The following is a 21,218-nucleotide window of genomic DNA, read 5'->3' as shown; positions in this document are numbered from 1 at the left end:
AAAAAACTTACCAAAATTAAATACAAGGAACACTATGTTTAAACTCAATTGCCTTATTAGGCATTCCAGTGTAGTATGCAGAAGACTTATCAATAAAAGCATTTCTCTAAGCCCGTATGTGTGGCTAAAATAACGTAGCGCACGACGTCTGACTTGTTTCCAAACGAGACTTGCATGCAATATATTTCTCAAGAGCCATCGGTTCACAGTGTAAGAATGTGTGAAATCATTATGGAACATCAGGCGAACAGCAAATGAACTTATGAAAGTTATTCAAAAAGCAGGAGAGAATCAGATACATCTGGTTTAGGTAACTAAATATTGTACTGAGTGGGAAGAAACATATGAGCAAAGAATGGATACCTTAAGTACTGGATTTTGTGGGATGGAGCTGGAAATTAAAAAATATGTAATTAATTTTCAGCCATTTCACCTCGTTAAAACTCTAAACTAGCCGACAGACTGTGTTGTGCAACGATCATGCTCGATCATGGGAAACAATCACAGAAGAGACATCTGCATCCACATCCATTCTCCGCAAGCCACCTGAAGGTGTGTGGCGGAGGGTACCTTGAGTACCTCTATCGGTTCTCCCTTCTATTCCAGCCTCGTATTGTTCGTGGAAAGAAAGACTGTCGGTATGCCTCTGTGTGGGCTCTAATCTCTCTGACTTAATCCTCATGGTCTCTTCGCGAGATATACATAGGAGGGAGCAATATACTGCTTGACTCCTCGGTGAAGGTATGTTCTCGAAACTTCAACAAGAGCCCGTACCGAGTTACTGAGCGCCTCTCTTGCAGAGTCTTCCACTGGAGTTTATCTATCATCTCCGTAACGCTTTCGCCATTACTAAATGTTCCTGCAACGAAGCGCGCTGCTCTGCGTTGGATCTTCTCTATCTCCTCTATCAATCCCATCCGGTGCGGATCCCACACCGGTGAGCAATATACCAGCAGTGGACGAACAAGTGTACTGTAACCTACTTCCTTTGTTTTCGGACTGCGTTTCCTTAGTATTCTTCCAATGAATCTCAGTCTGGCATCTGCTTTACGATTAATTTTATGTGGTCATTGCATTTTAAATCACTCCTAATGCCTACTCCCAGATAATTTATGGAATTAACTGCTTTCAGTTGCTGACCTGCTATATTGTAGCTAAATGATAAACGAGCATTCTTTCTATGTATTCGCAGCACATTACACTTGTCTACATTGAGATTCAATTGCCATTCCCTGCACCATACATCAATTCGTTGCAGATCGTCCTGAATTTCAGTACAATTTTCCATTGTTACAACCTCTCGATATACTACTACAGCATCATCCGCATAAAGCCTTAGTAAATTTCCGATGTTATCCACAAGGTCATTTATGTATATTGTGAATAGCAACGGTCCTACGACACTCCCCTGCGGCACACCTGATATCACTCTTACTTCGGAAGACTTCTCCCCATTGGGAATGACATGCTGTGTTCTGTTACCTATGAACTCTGCAATCCAATCACACAATTGGTCTGATAGTCCATATGCTCTTACTTTGTTCATTAAACGACTATGGGGAACACTATCAAACGCCTTGCGGAAGTCAAGAAACGCGGCATCTACCTGGGAACCCCTGTCTATGGCCCTCTGAGCCTCGTGGACGAATAGCGCGAGCTGGGTTTCACACGATCGTCTTTTTCGAAACCCATGCTGATTCCTACAGAGCAGATTTCTAGTCTCCAGAAAAGTGATTGTACTCGAACATAATACGTGTTCCAATATTCTACAACTGAACGACGTTAGAGTTATAGGTCTATAGTTCTGCACATCTGTTCAACGTCCCTTCTTGAAAACGGAACGACCTGTGCCCTTTTCCAATCTTTTGGAACGCTACCCCCTTCTAGAGACCTAGGGTACACCGCTGCAAGAAGGCGGGCAAGCTCCGTCGCGTACTCTGTGTAAAATCGAACTGGTATCCCATCTGGTCCAGCGACCTTTCCTCTTTTAAGCGATTTTAATTTTTTTTCTATCCCTCTGTCATCTATTTCGATAAAAATACTTTGACTGCAATGACCCGTACAATCTTCACAAAGCAGTCGTGTTAAATAGTATTAATTTGTCGGTTGATTTCGGGGAATGGACCAAACAGCGAGGTCATCTGTCCCATCGGATTAGGGAGGAATGGGGAGGGAATTCGGCAGTGCTCTTTCAAAGGAACCATCGCAGCATTTGCCTGGAGCGATTTGGGGAAATCACGGAAAAGCTAAATCAGGATGGTTGGAAGCGGTTTTGAATCGTCGTCGTCCTGAATGCGAAACCAGTGTGCTAACCACTGCGACACCTCGCTCGTTGTCGTATACATGTAACATCTCATGTTTTACGGACGACAAGAAGAGATAATGAATCTAACCATTATGAATCTTTTATAATGGTATCAAAATAAAATCTAACATTAAAATTATTAAGAAATACAAACGGATCGTATAAACACATGATAACAGACGAGTTTGAATAATCGCTAAGCTACTCTATTAAATAGTATCACACATAATCTCTAATTTGTCCTGGGGGTGGGGGAGGGGAGGAGAGATAAAAGGGTTGCTATAACTTATGAATGTGAGCCGCATATAATATTATCGGAATAAAATGTGTCTGTAAGGTTATAAAAAATTACATAAAGTGTAATCCTCAAATATGTTAACGTACCAGCCTGAATAGAAACTACCACAATTGCCAGTCAGTGATGTATCACACTGATATAAGGTTATAATGCTTTAACACAAATGCTGCTGAGAGAGTTTAAAGGTAGATAGATTGTTACTCGCTTTACTAAGGTTTGAAGCTCCTCTTGATGTTCTTACCTGTTTGCGATTTAAAATTCGGTTGTTTTGAAAAGCAGCCCTATGCAAATAAATTTTTTTATAATTTTTGTATTTAACCAGACATGTTTCGACACCTATGTGTGATCTTCTGTGGGTAAAATTTTTGGTTATGTAAAGTACAACAGCATGAAATTTATATTAATTTAACTGTTCTAGGCCTAAGATTTACAATATGTGCAATTTTGCTTTGTTTTGTTTAGACGCTCACCTAAAAATTATATCGCTAAATGAACTGCATTGTTATACACACCTTTTTTGTGCTATTTTTCGTCATTTATTTGTTGTAAGATTTATTTACACCATCCATCTACCGGCTCCTGTAAAAATCAAATTCTCTGTGAGAAGACAGACTTGGACTCTTACTGAGACATACTGACACTCTTTTCCCCTTGCCCGGTTTGTAAATGAAACAAGAGAGGGAAAAAATTAGCAGTAGTAAGAAGTGCACTCTGCCGTGACGTAGACGTAGATATGTGGAGTGGTGACCTCTTGGCCTGTTAGTGGTGATCGTGGCTTGTGGTGTTGCAGTGCCGCCCAACATCGACGACTCGCTGAGCAGCTCTGACGTGATTGTCCGGGAGGGCGCTGACGTCACTCTGACGTGCCACGCCAGCGGGTCGCCGCCGCCCAGCGTCAAGTGGAAGCGCGACGACGGCTCCAAGATCGCCATCAACAAGTCGCTCTCCGGTGAGGACCGCGCCCTGCCCGTGCAAACACTTCCACCTCCTCTTACCATATTGCTGTAATCCCTTCGCAAGCAGTCTACCTGTTCCCCTCCACCCTGCCGCCGACCCAACCTGTTACTTCTCTACTGTATGCTGATTTATTAATTGTACTACACTGCAGTGAACACATGCATATGTAGTTGAAGTAGCTAGCTAAGTAATACATATTTTCTATGAGGAAGGTTTTCGTCAGTCGTTTCACTGTCAAGTGCTACGTGGCATTACGTTCTTCCAACGCGGAGAACCATGGACCTTGCCGTTGGTGGGGAGGCTTGCGTGTCTCAGCGATACAGATAGCCGTACCCTAGGTGCAACCTGTTGAGAGGCCAGACAAACGTGTGGTTCCTGAAGAGGGGCAGCAGCCTTTTAAGTAGTTGCAGGGGAAACAGTCTGGATGATTGACTGACCTGGCTTGTAACACTAACCAAAACGGCCTTGCTGTGCTGGTACTGCGAACGGCTGAAAGCAAGGGGAAACTACAGCTGTAATTTTTCCCGATGGCATGCAGCTTTACTGTATGATTAAATGATGATGGCATCCTCTTGGGCAAAATATTCCGGAGGTGAAATAGTCCGCCATTCGGATCTCCGGACGGGGACTACTGAAGAGGACGTCATTATCAGAAGAAAGAAAACTGGCGTTCTATGGATCGGAGTGTGGAATGTCAGACCCCTTAATCGGGCAGGTGGGTTAGAAAATTTAAAAAGGGAAATTGATAGGTTAAAGTTAGATATAGTGAGATTTAGTGAAGTTCGGTGGCAGGAGGAACAAGACATTTGGTCAGGTGAATACAGGGTTATAAATACAAAATCAAATAGGGGTAATGCAGGAGTAGGTTTAATAATGAATAAAAAAATAGGAGTGCTGGTAAGCTACTACAAACAGCATAGTGAACGCATTATTGTGGCCAAGATAGACACGAAGCCTACTCCTACTACAGTAGCACTAGTTTATATGCCAACTAGCTCTGCAGACATGAAGAAATTGATGAAATGTATGATGAGATAAAAGAAATTATTCAGGTAGTGAGGGGAGACGAAAATTTAATAGTCATGGGTGACTGGAATTCGAGTGTAGGAAAAGGGAGAGAAGGAAACATAGTAGGTGAATATGGATTGGGGCTAAGAAATGAAAGAGGAAGCCGCCTGGTAGAATTTTGCACAGAGCACAACATAATCATAGCTAACTCTTGGTTCAAGAATCATGAAAGAAGGTTGTCTACATGGAAGAAGCCGGGAGATACTAGAAGGTTTCCGATAGATTATATAATGGAAAGACAGAGATTTAGGAACCAGATTTTAACTTGTAAGACATTTCCATGGGCAGATGTGGACTCTGATCACAATGTATTAGTTATGAACTGTAGATTAAAACTGAAAAAAGGTGGGAATTTAAGGAGATGGGACCTGGACAAACTGATTAAACCAGAGGTTGTACAGAGTTTCAGGGAGAGCATAAGGGAACAATTGACAGGAATGGGGGAAAGAAATACAGTAGAAGAAGTATGGGTAGCTTTGAGGAATGAAATAGTGAAGGCAGCAGAGGATCAAGTAGGTAAAAAGACGAGGGCTAGTAGAAATCCTTGGGTAACAGAAGAGATACTGAATTTAATTGATGAAAGGAGAAAATACAGAAATGCAGTAAGTGAAGCAGGCAAAAAGGATACAAACGTCTCAAAAATGAGACCGAAACGAAGTGCAAAATGGCTAGACAGGGATGGCTGGAGGATAAATGTAAGTACGTTGAGGCTTATCTCACGAGGGGTAAGATAGATACTGCCTACAGGAAAATGAGAGAGACCTTTGGAGAAAAGAAAACCACTTGCATGAATATCAACAGCTCAGATGGAAACCCAGTTATAAGCAAAGAAGGGAAAGCAGAAAGGTGGAAGGAGTGTATAGAGGGACTATACAGGGCCGATGTTCTTGAGGACAATATTATGGACATGGAAGAGGAGGTAGATGAAGATGAAACGGGAGATATGACACTGCGTGAAGAGTTTGACAGAGCACTGAAAGACGTAATTCGAACAAGGCCCCGGCTGTAGACAACATTCCATTAGAGCTACTGACAGCCTTGGGAGAGCCAGTACTGACAAAACTCTACCATCTGGTGAGCAAGATGTAGGAGACAGGCGAAATTCCCTGAGACTTCAAGAATAATATAATAATTCCAATCCTAAAGAATGTAGGTGCTGACAGGTGTGAAAATTACAGAACTACCAGTTTAGTAAGTCACAGCTGCAAAATATTAACGCGAATTCATTACAGACGAATGGAAAAACTGGTAGAAGCCGACCTCGGGGAAGATGAGTTTGCATTCCGTAGAAATGTTGGAACACGTGAGGCAATGCTGACCTTACGACTTATCTTAGAAGAAAGATTAAGGAAAGGCTAACCTACGTTTCTAGCATTTGTAGACTTAGAGAAAGCTTTTGACAATGTTGATTGGAATACTCTCTTTCAAATTCTGAAGGTGGCAGGGGTAAAATACAGGGAGCGAAAGGCTATTTACAATTTGTACAGAAAGCGGATGGCAGTTATGAGTCGAAGAACATGAAAGGGAAGCAGTGGTAGGGAAGGGAGTTAGACAGGGTTGTAGCCTCTGCCAGATCATATTCAATCTGTATATTGAGCAAGCAGTAAAGGAAGAAAAAGAGAAGTTCGGAGTAGGTATTAAAATCCATGGAGACGAAATAAAAACTTTACGGTTTGCCGATGTCATTGTAATTCTGTCAGAGAGAGCAAAGGACTTGGAAGAGCAGTTGAACGGAATGGACAGTGTCTTGAAAGAAGGGTATTAGATGAACATCAACAAAAGCAAAACAAGGATAATGGTATGTAGTCGAATTAAGTCGGGTGATGCTGAGGGAATTAGATTAGGAAATGAGACACTTAAAAGTAGTAAAGGAGTTTTGCTGTTTGGGGAGCAAAATAACTGATGACGGTCGAAGTAGAGAGGATATAAAATGTAGACTGGCAATGGAAAGGAAAGCGTTTCTGAAGAAGAGAAATTTGTTAACATCGAGTATAGATTTAAGAGTCTGGAAGTCGTTTCTGAAAGTATTTGTATGGAGTGTAGCCATGTATGGAAGTGAAACATGGACGGTAAATAGTTTAGACATGAAGAGAATATAAGCTTTCGAAATGTGGTGCTACAGAAGAATGCTGAAGATTAGACGGGTAGATCACATAACTGATGAGGAGGTACAGAATGGAATTGGGGAGAAGAGGAGTTTGTGGCAGAACTTGACCAGAAGAAGGGATCGGTTGGTAGTACATGTTCTGAGACATCAAGGGATCATCAGTTTAGTACTGGATGGCAGCGTGGAGGGTAAAAATCGTAGAGGGAGACCAAGAGATGAAAGCACTAAGCAGATTCAGAAGGATGTAGGCTGCAGTACGTACTGGAAGATGATGACGCTTGCACAGGATAGAGTATCATGGAGAGCTGCATCAAGCCAGTCTCAGGACTGAAGACCACAACAACAACAACAACAAGATTCTAAGACCTGCATTTAGTCATGTGCTTGTATATCAGCATCATTCATATCCAGAACAATGATTAGGTCACAACTTGCGTGGTCGCTTGCTTTTTATATTATTTATTTGCATATCTAGTTCCGTAGGACCAAATTGAGGAGCAAATATCCAACGTTACGGAACGTATCAGCACATGAAATCACAACATAAAGTAACATCTAAAATAAAATGCTTATGAACCCAAACAAAGTTAAGCCATAAGTTTAATAAAACGCAATCAACAATATAACATAGGAATCAGCTTAATTTTTCAATGAACTCCTCGACAGAATGGAAACAAGGACCCATGAGGAAACCCTTCAGCTTCGATTTGAAAGCGCGTGGATATTACTAAGATTTTTTAATTCTTGTAGTAGCTTACTGAAAATGGGTGCAGTAGCACGCTACACACCTTTCTGCACAAGACTCAAGGAAGTCCGATCCAAATGCGGATTGGACTTCTCCCTATTATTAACTGACTGAAAGCTGCTAATTCTTGGGAATATGCTGATATTGTTAACAGTAAATGACAGTCACATTATATACATATATATATATATATATATATATATATATATATATATATATATATATAATTTTTTTCTTTTTTTTTTTTTTTTTTTTTTTTTTTTGAGAGGCTATTGAACAGGGGTCGTCAAGGGGTTCGTGACCTTACACCACTTATTGCCCTTTTCTTAGCCAAAACTATCCTTTGAGAATGGGAAGAGTTACCTCAAAATATAATACCATGCGACATAAGCGAATGAAAATAAGCTTAAGCTTACTTCAGGTTTCGTTCTAATAGTGAAAAAAGCTGCATTAAGTCTTTGAACAAGGTCTTGAACGTAGGCTTTCCATGACAGTTCACTATCTACCTTAACACCTAGAAATTTGAACTGTTCAGTTTCACTAATCATATGCCCATTCTGTGAAATTAAAACGTCGGGTTTTGTTGAATTTTGTGTTACAAACTGTAAAAACGAAGTCTTACTGTGATTTAGCGTTTAGATTCGTATAATATCCGCGTTTAGCTTAAGAAATACGCCACTGATTCTTTGTTAATACATGGCCAGCATGGCCTCGGAAAAACTCGTTCTTGAGGAATACGACGGGCTCTTTAGTCACACGAGCTAGTGAGTGTTGCCGATAGGACATCTCTAGTTGGTTCCATATCTGTAGATTTCCAGAAGGCTTTTGGCACAGTTCTTCGCCAGCAGCTTCTAATTAAATTGCGTGCCTTTGGACAATCGTCTCAGCTGTGTGAGGCGGTTCGTCATTTCCGGTTATTAAGGTTACGGTTCGTAGTAAGCGGCGGGAGGTACACTCGTCATACCGAAGTGGTATTTGGGATCCTCGAAAAAGAGTTACAGGCCCTCTGGTGTTCCTAATATACACAAACAATTTACAAGAATTCTGAGCAGCCGTCTAAGATTGTTTGAATGTCATGCTGTCGCTTAGTATCTTATCAAATCACCACAAGGCCAAAACTACTTCCAAAATGATTTAGACAATGTATCTTCACGGTGTGAAAGGAGTCAATTAACCATAAACAATAAAAGTTGCATCCCCTCCATATGAATACTAAACAAATTGAGTTTAGCTTTGGTTACATGATGAGTTGTGCTAAGTTAAAGACTACGGATTCTACTAAATATGTAGAGACTACAATTACAAACAACTAAATATCGAACCACCACATAGAAATACTATGAGACTATAGATGTGGACTCGTACTGACACATACCTTGGGGAAGACGAATCGCAGACTGCTTTAGAAGGATAACCATGTGTTTTATAGGGCGTAGACGAACCCTAAACATCTGTGTTACCTAAATCCAGAGGCAGGGCTGACAAATACACTCAGAGACATTTTCTGCGAAATCTCAAAACCATTACGTTGGTCACCACCACAATTGAAAATGTCAGATAGCTCTGGATTTTAGAATGTTCCAGCACCATTGTGCCTTCTATTGGCGATGTTTCTCCTCTTATTATCAGCCAAATCACTAGTGATTTGTTTTCAATGTTGGAAAAACACCCTCTGCGGTCCAGAAAGTACAATACCATTCTGCTTGTCTGTTATTGACAGTACAGCAGTTAGCAGATGCAACTTATCTGCTAAAGAGACTGGCTGCACTATGTTTGTCCGTTCTCTTCAGAAGTATTGCTGCGTGGTTGGGGATCATTGCTAAGTAGGACTGATGGAGAGCGTCTATATAGTACAAAGAAGGACAGGTCGTTTTGTATAATCGCGGAACAGGGGATGCAGGGCCTCGGATATGATAAGCGAACTGGTGACACTGTCACCTAAATAACGGCGTTTTACTTTGAATAGAATTTTTTTTACGTAGTTTAGACAACGAACTGTCTCCTCTGAATACGACAATAAGTTGTTGACTCCCACCTACACGGAGAGAAACGATCATCGTAATGAAATAAGAAAAACAAGATCACTCGCGTTAAGTGCGAATTACAGAGGAAAGTAGATGATTTAAGGGAATTTGTTCCGAAAACGTCAAACGCGCGAATCCATGAACTGAGCTGGGAAAACGGAGGGGACGTCCAAATTTATTTAGCAGAAGCTGAGGGACTGGTGAAACTACGTGCATTTTTTTTACAAAATAATACTCAAAGCTGTGTTTATTGATTACCAAACAAACCAATGCTGCCACTTTATAATAAACCACCTGCGACGTAATTAACCGAGGGCATGTATTTGATTTGTGAAATTTACATGTTGTGTTGCTCTCAGGAAGACAACGTTTGCATAGACATGAAAAATTTCTGTGTTCACATTTGAGTAATTTTTGACATTGGCTGGTAATAACATCGCCAATATAAGGCACAATGGTGCTGGAACAGTCTAAAATCCAGACCTGTCTGACATTTTCAATTGTGGTGGTGACCAACCTAATGGTTTTGAGATTTCGGAACAAATGGCTCTGAGTGTATTTGTTATTAGTTCATGCTCAGGATTCCTTCTGACATGCGCACAGGAACAGTGGGGAAAATTACGGGTTCTATTCGAGAGGGTCCCAATATCATTTTCCACATGTAGGGAGGGTGGTGGGATGGTGGAGTGTGCGGGGGGGGGGGGGGGAGGGATGTATTCCCCTGCCCGTCACTAGTTACCTCCTTTATATGAGCAATTTATTTTTGTTTCCAGTTTTGCAAGAGTTATTCCAATTATTTTCCCCTACACTGTTAATGAGTTTAGTTATTTTTCAGTACCATCTTTGCCGGGTAATTGTTCATAATGTGCATCACGAAGTGGTAAAGTAATACCTCAGTCCACAACTTCCAAGATGCATTATACTGAAGCACTGTGTGTAACTAAAATTATTTGAAATGCAGAAATTATGTAGAAAAATTTTGGACTTGCTGATGTCACCAGCAAGTGAACCAAGAAGAAAAACGCAGCAGTAAAGTAGTAGTTAGGCAGTTAGTCAATCAGTGCTATTTTCTGTTTGCGATGTTGTGATATGTTGTAATAACCCTTAACATGACCATATGTTACGTACTGCGCATGAATAGGCAGGGAGACAGATATGGTACGATTACGCCATTCCAGAACAAGCACTGGAGGATGTCACATATATTAAATATGAAGTAGTATATGTACGAAGCGGTTTTAAGTGGAACGGCCAGGTAAAAGTAATCGCAGGTAAGGGAGTTGTCAAACTACGATTCATTGTTGGAATCTTCAGGAAATGCAGTCCACAGTCATGTGAGGTGAACGTCACTCGTCAGACACCGATTCGTACCAGATAGGATCAAAACAAGAAATAGAGGAAAGCCAAAAAAGGAGGGTGTGTTGGTTACGGGTTCATTTAGTAAGCGCGGGAGTGCCACGAAGACGCTCCGGCAGCTCCAGTGACACATGCTACAAGAGAGGCTTTCTGCATCGCGGCGTGGTTTTCTGGTAAAGTTCCAAAAGGGTACGTTTCTGGAAGAGCCAGCCAATACATTGCTTCCTCCTGTGCGTATCTTCCGGAAAGGCCTTGTAAATAAAATTAGATTTCAGCTTACAAAGAGGCTTAACAGGAACTGCTCTCCCGCAGATTATTGGCGACTGGAAAAGGAAAGGGGGGTAGTGACAGAAGTCAGTAAGTACCCTCTGCTACACACCCCAAGGTGGCTTGCGGAGTATACATATAAATGTTGCTGTAGAATGTATTAACAGAGTCTGAAGATAATTATCCACAAATTACATGCAAATATTAACCTCGTTCCAAGTAATGTAATAATCTCTGAAGCTGATAAGAAAAAATGTACCTAAGCTGATTCCAAAAACAATGCAGTTTCCAAACTTCAGAAATCACTTATTGAGGAAAGCCTAAACAAAAAGTCTATACTGTTATATGAGAGGAAGATACTGCTGCTTCTTAGAGTTGCAATAAAACGATTTTAGGAATATATATTTTTAAAAAAAGCAATTCTTTTCACATTTCATTTGCTAATGTGGTTGGTTAAGTGCGTAAGTACAAAACTGGAAGTTCTAAACTCAGCCAGGTCTTAAACCTGCAGAAATAAAAAAATCTCAGCATTAATTTTTTTCACATACTAAATAATCTTAAACATTTTGAAATAAAAGGAGTCAACAGTCGTAAGTTAAGAAACTATCATCCGTAGCAAAACGCCAACATTTTACGTATCGAACAAATGTCCAATGAAACACAAGATTGCAGTGTTACACCAAAAAATTTAACAACGTATCATATTCTTACGAGACGCAGGATCTGAAAATCGGTTGTATCGGTACAAATCAGATCAATAATTTTAGACCTGATTTAGGACTATTTATTACATTTTTGTTCGCTCATTTCGTACAGGTGTTGATCTTTTCTTTGTTTTTGTATCGTTGCATAGTAGCCTTTCTTCGCAGAACTTGCCTTTCATAGAGTTGTAAGTTAATAATTCATATGATTTTTCTGATAAAACGTGTTTGTACAATCTGCGTCTCGTAAAACTATGGTATGTTATTAAAAAAGGTTTCAGTGTAACACTGAAACCTTGCATTCATTTATCAAACACATTTTATGTAGTATGTTTATTCCATGTGTGACATGTTAACGTTTTAGTGTGAATGACAGGTTCCTAACTTTTCGTTGTCTCCTACATATATTTTAATTTTTTAAAGATTATCTAGTAAAGCGAAAAAATTTTTGTTGCTAAGATATTTGTGTTTGCGTAATTCTACAGGTACATAGTATTTTGCTGCTCAGAAATTTTTCTTCCTCGTGTTGCTTTCTACACGAACGAATGTCACAGCATGATGGTTACTACTGCTATACCCAGTTCGCGTTCAAGCCGCATTTTGTTTACGCATAGTTTCTTACATTAGCCCTCGCAATAGCAAGCGGGAGTTGGGGTAATATATGCCCAGCGTTCGAAAACATCATTATCTAGCCACGTACCTTATATTTCAGAATTTTGAAAAAGCTTGTTATTGATTTTAAAGATTTCCTGTATTACATTCCGTAACTGTTTTAAATTATGAGTAAAACTTAACCTAAAAGTTAATCACCTAGCAGTGGCTGTGACTTTTCCCAAGCAATGTGATATTCATATTCTGAGGTCCAGGGCCCTCTTTACACATCAGTATATCCTTGAAAAGTACGTGATGAATATAGATGAAAGACAGTTAACGAAATGTGTATTCTTTAAAATTTGTTTGCGGTTGTCATAAAGTATAGCCCTTGGTTAAGGAAAACGATTTTATATTGGTAACATTGTTCTAAAAGACATTTTTCGCTTCTGAACACTAATTACACTTCAGCGCCCATTTGAAAAGCGTGTTGTAAAAGGATTTAATGACAATTAACAAAATTCTATGTTAAAAAAATCTGTCGTGGGCTTGAATTGCCGACCCTTCCCCACTTTTAGGGTACACAATATGGAAAATAGTTTGGTATTAATAGGTTCAGAGCTTAAAATTACTGTCGAGCAAGATCACAAAGTCGACTGTGATGTATGTTGTTTTTTATATGATAGTTTTTACCATCACTGTTAAGTCGCATTTTAGCAGAGTAGTAGTGTATACCTTGTATTAATATGTTAAGATGTTTTTCTAAGATTATTTCCGATATTTTTTGTTTGTTTTCAGATCTGAAATTAGTTGTTACTGTCCAGTCACCTTATTTTCATTTTCTTATGCAGATACCGTGTAGGTACTGAATGATTTTTGCAATTACTTTTTTAGTTTTAATAAATTACGTAAAGACAACTTGCTTCATTCCTGACAATGTTAATTCTTACAAACACTTTAATTTCTTGGCAGAACAGTATTCTCCAAAGTAAACACAGGGCTTAACAAAAATGTACGACACAAATTGCAGGACACGTTCTTGACACGTAGCTGAATAAATAATTTAATATGAACTTGGGTCTGGAAACGCGTTGTTTCCAAGTTACAACTCACGCACACAAACAGAATGTTAGAATCATGGCGAACATGCACTCTTGGTAATGTGTGGTTACGTTGTGCATCGCGAGTGTGTTGTTTTACATGCTTTTGTTGCCATGCGACTTACGTCATTGCTTGTTTACAGGTAACGTCAACTGTTCCAGCGATCTGTATGACCGCTACAAGCATCCGCGTTCCTGCGCAGAGTTAATCATAGACTTGACTAGAGCAGTGGTAGTGTACACAAATGCAGAGATGGTAGACGCCCATGTGATGTATGGATTAGCTGACGGCAATGTCGCTCGCGCTCAACATTTGTACCGGGAGAGATTTACAGGACGAAGGTGTACCGAGCGATTCTGGGCGCTACAGTCTGGAAGCGCGCAACCGCTACGGTCGCAGGTTCGAATCCTGCCCCGGGCATGGATGTGTGTGATGTCCTTAGGTTAGTTAGGTTTAAGTAGTTCTAAGTTCTAGGGGACTGATGATCTCAGAATTTATGTCCCATAGTTCTCAGAGCCATATGAACCACTTGAAGGTGTACCGACATAAATAACGTTTTTAAGCCATTGAACATGAGACATTTAAGCCTGAGAGGCCTAAAAGGAATAGGACACCGCAAAAGGAGGCGGAAATTCTTCTTGCAGTTGATGATAACCGTAATGTCAGTGTAAGATGGATGGATAGAGATGGACCAGTTGCCTGGTCTCCACGTTCTCTGGACCTAAACTCACTGGAGTTTTATTTGTGGGCCAAGAAAAGCTCCTATGTATGGGACCTCAGTTTAAGATGTTCAGAGTCTCCGTGTCCGTTATATGGGAAGATGCGAAACCATACGCAATTCTCCATGGATACATCAGCGCATCAGAGATTCACTACAACAGCGGGTTGATGCATGTATCAGAGTCCAGTCTCCTTTGAGAAAGAGTTGCACGTAGTATGCTGGTGCGTTCTATTCGTGTGTATTTCTCATGATTGCTGGGTTGGAGAAAATGAGGGTTTCCAGACCTATGTTTGTATAACACAGGGTCTTTGTCTACCTGTGAGGAATTTGTCCTGTAGTTTGTGCCGTACAGTTTTGTTACACCCTGTATATGCAGATCCATCGGAAGTGTGTGTATTAGTAATTAGTGTCCAGAATCAAACATTCACTCTGCAGCGAAGTGTGCGCTGACATGAAACTTCCTGGCGTATTAAAACTGCGTGCCAGACCGAGACTCGAAATCGGGACCTTTGTCTTTCGCGGGCAAATGGTCACCAAATGCAAATGCTCAGACTCACGACCCGTCCTCACAGCTCCAGTACTTTAGGTGGCTCAGTTGGTAGAGCACTTGCGCGCGAATAGCAAAGGTTCCGAGTTCGAGTCTCGGTCCGGCACGTAGTTTTAATCTGCCAAAAAGTTTCAGTAGTTAGTGTGTATGTAGAAGTGCTGACTATTGTTAACCCCCGCTTATATTCATAAATGTCGCTTTCATTTATTCTGTGGGAGATCCCTAAATTACACGTGGTTGATGTAGTTTAGTGTATTACTTTGGAAGTGAAGCAGTGTTCTGAAGCAAACCGCTGGCCTCCGTGTTCCAGTGCTGGAATGGGAGGGGGAGGTGCTGGAGCTGACGCGCATCTCCCGCCTGGACATGGGCGCCTACCTGTGCATCGCGTCCAACGGCGTGCCGCCCACCGTCAGCAAGAGGATCAAAGTCAGCGTGGACTGTGAGTACCGCCGCTGAGCCAGACGCATCGGGTAACTCTACAGACCGAGGAGGGCAGTATTCGAGGAAGGCAGCGAGGAAGTTTGTTGACTGAAATCAGCTTTCGTAACTATAAGATACACGAGGGTTAGTTTGTAGGTAAATTATGGATGGCGGTTTTCGGTTAGACCCTTTTTTTTCGTCTCCAGAATAACCATAAGTTATAACCGCTGTAAATGACCGGCTTCTGAAATAACCGGTTTCTGAAATAACCAACTTTCGGATTTTTATTGCTATTATTTCCAGAAATAAACGTAGAATTCGAACAAAGATTGAAAAATTCTCCTTCTCCTAGGAGATATTGATTGAGAGGAAATTGAGGCTGTGGCGGAAGTCTGTCTCGTTGTCTCCAGCAAAGATGAAGGAGACAGGAGCGATGACGGCGTAGGCAAGTTGATGCCTCCCCTGCATCTTCACTTTTGGATAGTATCAATTTCTCCCTCTGATGCTACCACAAAATTAAGAAATTCGTTATTATTCCAAACTGATAAGGTATTAATAAAATAATAGGTGTAACAATCAAATTTACCCTCTCTTCCAAAGAACATTGTCGATATTTTATATATTATGTCGCAAGGCTGTTGCACCCCTTCCGTTTTTAATCGTTCAATGCAAATTGAGCACTGTTTCGTTGATAACCCACTTCGTGAGGTACTTCTGAACTAGGCAGGTGTCATTCTCCAATATAGGTGATGTCTGAGGAAAACTAAAGTATAGACCAGGTGGTGACAAGTCTTCGATACTATGCATACACACTTATCTTCAAATAAGCCACGCCACGGAAAGACGTACAGAATTTTCTCAGCAATGCTGTATTGATTCTTATGTCATGTTTGTCCCTCGTTTTTAACAGATGGCATTGTAATTAAAACATCACTGGTCGCATTTCTCACTTTCTGTAGTAGCCCAATATTTCAAAGCACTGGAAATTTTAAGAAAAAAATTTACTCGTTTTTAAAAAAAAAATATTTTAGAACAAAAATTTTTATCACTGATGCTATGGAAAACTGATATGCCTGTTACTTTACCCGGTTATTAGTAAAATATGAGAAGAACCTGTTACAACTGTGACCGAACAAATATTGACAAATACTGGTTACTCAGAACTGAAGTACCGGTATCGGTTTTAACTGCTCGGTTTTATCCCGTCCCTTAGGTAAATACGGACTTTTGTGTTTCATACTGCTGTATCAGCTAGCGTTTTAATTTATCTGAAATATTCATTGACAACTAGAGAACGTAGTCGTATTATAAAACGAATGTATTCCACCCGAATATGAACCCAGTGATGTATTTCACATACTGTTGTACGGGATGCAACACCTCATATAGCGTGCATTAGGTAAAACGTGCACATGAACCTCTCAAGGTTTCCAGCAAGTGGTAGTAGGTACAGCGGAACGTAACGCGACATGATTTGCTTCTGTGACTAATACTCTTAACTCTTGTGTGACTTGAGATATTCAAGAAAGTAATTATATGAAGCTACATAGACCAAGTTTGACTGTTTCAAAAATTTGAAAAGTGTTTCAGAAACCGCAACCAGTCACAACAACTTTTCGTGTCACTTAATCAAAATGTTTAGAGGCAAAAACGTCTTCTTGAGATTATAATGCCAGTACAAAGAATGTTTAACTAAAGTGCGCGTAGATTACTGAAGTCGTTCTTCAACGTATTGGCATGTGCTGTGGTCATGTTTCTTCATGTGGTTGTCGTCTTGTCTCTACAGAAAAAGTTGATTCGATTGTGATGACGAGTCTTAAATTTCCTTTACGGCTTTATAAAAAGTGATTAGCAAAATCCAAGGAGCCATAGCAATGGATGCATCTTAACACATCACACGAGGACAGCCGTTTCATACGACAAACGGTGGCACAGCAGATGCCAAGAAAGTGGAGAACAACTTCAGTATATGTATGTAGTTATGTTAAAAGTTTTTGGCGTTGCCATTGTAGTCTCAAGGTAAGGTTTGTAGCTCGAAACACGTTGTTTCTTTAAAATTTAAGGTAAGTCAAATTTAGTGTTCTTTGACAAAGCTTTTAAGACAATTTCTTTTTTTTTTAATGGAACGATGATATTTTAATGGTATTCGAAAGATGATGAAAACATAAATATAGTTTTATGACATATGTCAGTGTTGACTTTCTAAGTTTTAACTCACAATATCCGAAAGAAATTCAAAAATTGAAACGGAAGGCTTCGGGAATTGACAACTGCGGTGTAAATTCCACCAGTTGAGGTTCTGATCCCAGGTGCTGCCATTGTACCAATACTTTCAGCTGTTTGTTTCTATGGTACTGCTCACATGAACATGAGTATGAACAGGCATTTGAAATAGATTTACTAATCCTCTCCTGACTTGCTAGAAGTTAATACACAATTCGTTTTACAGGATTCTTAGCCAATTCTGTACCTGTGTCGTATACAGTAGGGGCAAGAGAAAATAGGTTTCATTTTAATAGCGTATGGCCAGCTACTTGCTACACACAGTGTAACGACTGAGCCCAGCATGAGTGCCCCACTTGCGGGAATTTAGGCATCTATAGCTGACAGTAATGGCGCAACCTTCATTGTGGCATATATTGTTATTGCAAGTTGCATACATTGAGTGGAAAACTTATTAATTTATGACCCCCTCCCCTTAACCTGTTGTTATCCTAATTGATTTATGACCCCCAGGGGTTCATAAATCCCCAATACTGCCTATTCCATTCGCTTTGCCCCATGCTTAGGCATAATTCTACTGTACTTTTGTGAAAGTTTTCGCAGCAAGCATTATATTACAAAGTCAGAAGTCTTGATCGCGTAATATTCCATCTAAACTGGTTACCATTTTTGGTTTTCAGCGACCGTGAGAGTTAGAAACTGAGAAAATGTAAACAAAACCTTACCAATAGATTTACTAAACAGGAATAGGAGTCAAAAGTGCAAAGGAGCAAGTAACCTAATCTTCAGCAGCAGCATGTTGATGCATGCTCAATATATGGAAGAACAAGAGGAGGGAATGCATGTATACAGATAAAATAAAGTTTACGACGATTGTCACATTCTAGACATCATTCAGTCTATAATGTACAAGAAGCTATTGTTATTTTATGTATCGACTACGCGTCTTCATATCACCAGTAAAGTTTAGTTAACATGTTTCTTTTATCTCACATTTAATGCCCATTTGTGTTTGGCGCATTTGTGGTACGCTTTTGTTTCTATTTTCTGAGTTTTATAGCTGATGGCGACTGAAAAGCGGTACTTCATTTTATTTTATTTGGTTTCAGGCAGAGCGCATTTCGCCAGATACAGTTATTACACGTAATGAAATAAACAGAACATTGGTCAGTTTTCATTAAAAAATAAAAACATAATTAAACGAGATGAGGATGCCTTAGTCAGAATGCACTATTACAATAAAAACCACGAAATTTTAACATAAAATCTAATTATATACAAACATAATGAAATATTAAAGACATCCTTTAAAGTTGGATTTCACAAAGACGAATGTAATGGCAAGTACATTTCGCAGCTGACCTATTCGTGGGACTAAACTACCGGTTTCACGTCAGTATAGACGCAGCTTCAGGTTTTTAATGGTTATATTTCCATAATGCAGATGGACAATTACGGAGTATCACCTTGCGTAAATAATCCACGTTATGAATCAAATCAGAATGGTGGGATATGACAATGAAATTGGGTACACTCAAAGGTGCTTGTCAAAATGAGTAAAGCGTGACTGCTGAATGACTCAGGACGGATAGCACCCATAGGATATATTGTAAGATACGGTAGACACCAGTTAGCGTGGTTGATTCAGCTGTTATGCTTTATACATTTTGACAAACATCTTTTGCGTGTACTAGATTTTATTATGATAGCCCACCATTCTGGTTTGATTCTTGATTTGGAAAAGTTGCCGAAATCCGGCATTCCGTAAATGTCCAACAACATCATGGAAATATGAGCATTCTAAACTGAAGTTGCTTCTATAGTGACGTTAAACGGGTAGTTGCGTATAAAGCACTTTCATACAGCTGTGCGGCTTTTGGACACACCTCATCATTCTAGACATATTAGCTGCCATAAATTTTATGAAAAAAATTCGGAGTATGAATTAAAATCCATGAAGAAGAAATAAAACTTTGAGGTTCACCGATGACATTGTAATTCTGTCAGAGACAGCAAAGGACCTGGAAGAGCTGCTGAACGGAATGGACAGTGTCTTGAAAGGATGATGTAAGATGAACGTCAACAAAAGCAGAACGAGGAAAATGGAATGTAGTCGAACTAAATCGGGTGATACTCCGGGAATTAGATTAGGAAATCAGACGCTTGAATTCCCGGCGGGTCAGGGATGTTCTCTGCCTCGTGATGACTGGGTGTTGTGTGCTGTCCTTAGGTTAGTTAGGTTTAAGTAGTTCTCAGTTCTAGGGGACTGATGACCATAGACGTTAAGTCCCATAGTGCTCAGAGCCATTTGAGCCAGACGCTTAAAGTAGTAAATGAGTTTTGCTATTTAGCGAGCAAGATAACTGATGATGGTCGAAGTTGAGAGGATATAAAATGTAGACTGGCAATGGAAAGGAAAGCGTTTCTGAAGAAGAGAAATTTGTTAACATCGAGTATAGATTTAAGTGTCAGGAAGTCGCTTCTGTAAGTATTTGTATGGAGTAAAGCCATGTATGGAAGTGAAACGTGGACGATAAATAGTTTGGACAAGAAGAGAATAGAAGGTTTCGAAATGTGGTGCTACAGAAGAGTGCTGATGATTAGATGGGGAGATCACATAACTAATGAGGAGGTACTGAATAGAATTGGGGAGAAGAGGAGTTTGTGGCACATCTTGACAAGAAGAAGGGACCGGTTGGTAGGACATGTTCTGAGGCATCAAGGGATCACAAATTTAGCATTGGAGGACATCGTGGAGGGTAAAAATCGTAGAGGGACACCAAGAGATGAATACACTAAGCAGATTGAGAAGGATGTAGATTGCAGTAAGTACTGGGAGATGCTGAAGCTTGCACAGGATAGAGTATCATGGAGAGCAGCATCAAACCAGTCTCAGGACTGAAGACCATAACAACAACAACAACAATGTAGATGGACAATTACGGAGTGTCGGCTTGCGGGAAGTAATCCGCGTTATGAATCAAATCAGAATGGTGGGTTGTCCAAATGTGCAAAGCGTGACTGCTGAATGACTGAGGACAGATAACACCCATAGGATATATTGTAAGATCCGGTAGACACCAGTTAGCGAGGCTCATTCAGTCGTTATTCTTTATAGATTTTGACAAGGATGTTTTGCGTGTACTAGATTTTATTGTGATAACCTACGATTCTGGTTTGATTCTTAATTTGGATAAGTTGTCGAATACCGGCATTCCGTAACTGTCCAACCACATAATGGAAATATGGCCATTCTAAACCGAAGATGCGTCTGAAGTGACGTGAAACGGGTAGTTGCGTATAAAGCACTTTCACACAGCTGTGCGACTTTTGGACGCACCTCTTCATTCTTGACCCTTTAACTCTTATAAATTTTTTGATAATTGGAATGGTTATTGATTGCTGCGTGTTGGTGACAACGATGTTTGGTTTGCGGACAATCAACTGTGCGTTCATCAGAGCCCGTACAAAGTCCCATTTTTTACATAGTCCAGTTTTTTACTCAGTCCGGTGTAGCCACTGCCACGAATGATGATGATGATGATGAAATTATGAGGACAACGCAAACACCCAGTCTCCAGTAAGAGAAAATCCCCAAACTCACCCGGTATCGAACCCGGGACTCCGTGATCCAGAGGCAGCAAACGCGGAGGTGTGGACGGTTGCTGAGTGTTGTTGTTGCTGTTACTCATAACATCTGTTTGAACTGCTTGCGTCTAATGACATATTGGCAGTGTCAGCAGTTGACATTGTCACTCCAAAGTAGGTTCAAATGGCTCTGAGCACT

General features: G+C 40.3%; 1 protein-coding gene across 1 annotated transcript in view; it reads left to right on the top strand.

The window, feature by feature from the left end:
* The window catches only part of LOC124799176 (lachesin-like), a 930,642-nt gene that overhangs the window by 554,429 nt on the left and 354,995 nt on the right, over positions 1 to 21,218 (top strand). The window contains exons 4-5 of the mRNA XM_047262712.1: positions 3,394 to 3,552; positions 15,099 to 15,227. Coding sequence (XP_047118668.1) covers positions 3,394 to 3,552; positions 15,099 to 15,227 — 288 coding nt within the window. The remainder of the gene's footprint in view (positions 1 to 3,393; positions 3,553 to 15,098; positions 15,228 to 21,218) is intronic.

This window comes from Schistocerca piceifrons, chromosome 5, assembly GCF_021461385.2.
Source record: "Schistocerca piceifrons isolate TAMUIC-IGC-003096 chromosome 5, iqSchPice1.1, whole genome shotgun sequence".
Lineage (NCBI taxonomy): Eukaryota > Metazoa > Arthropoda > Insecta > Orthoptera > Acrididae > Schistocerca > Schistocerca piceifrons.
This window is presented reverse-complemented; position numbering and strand designations above follow the sequence as displayed.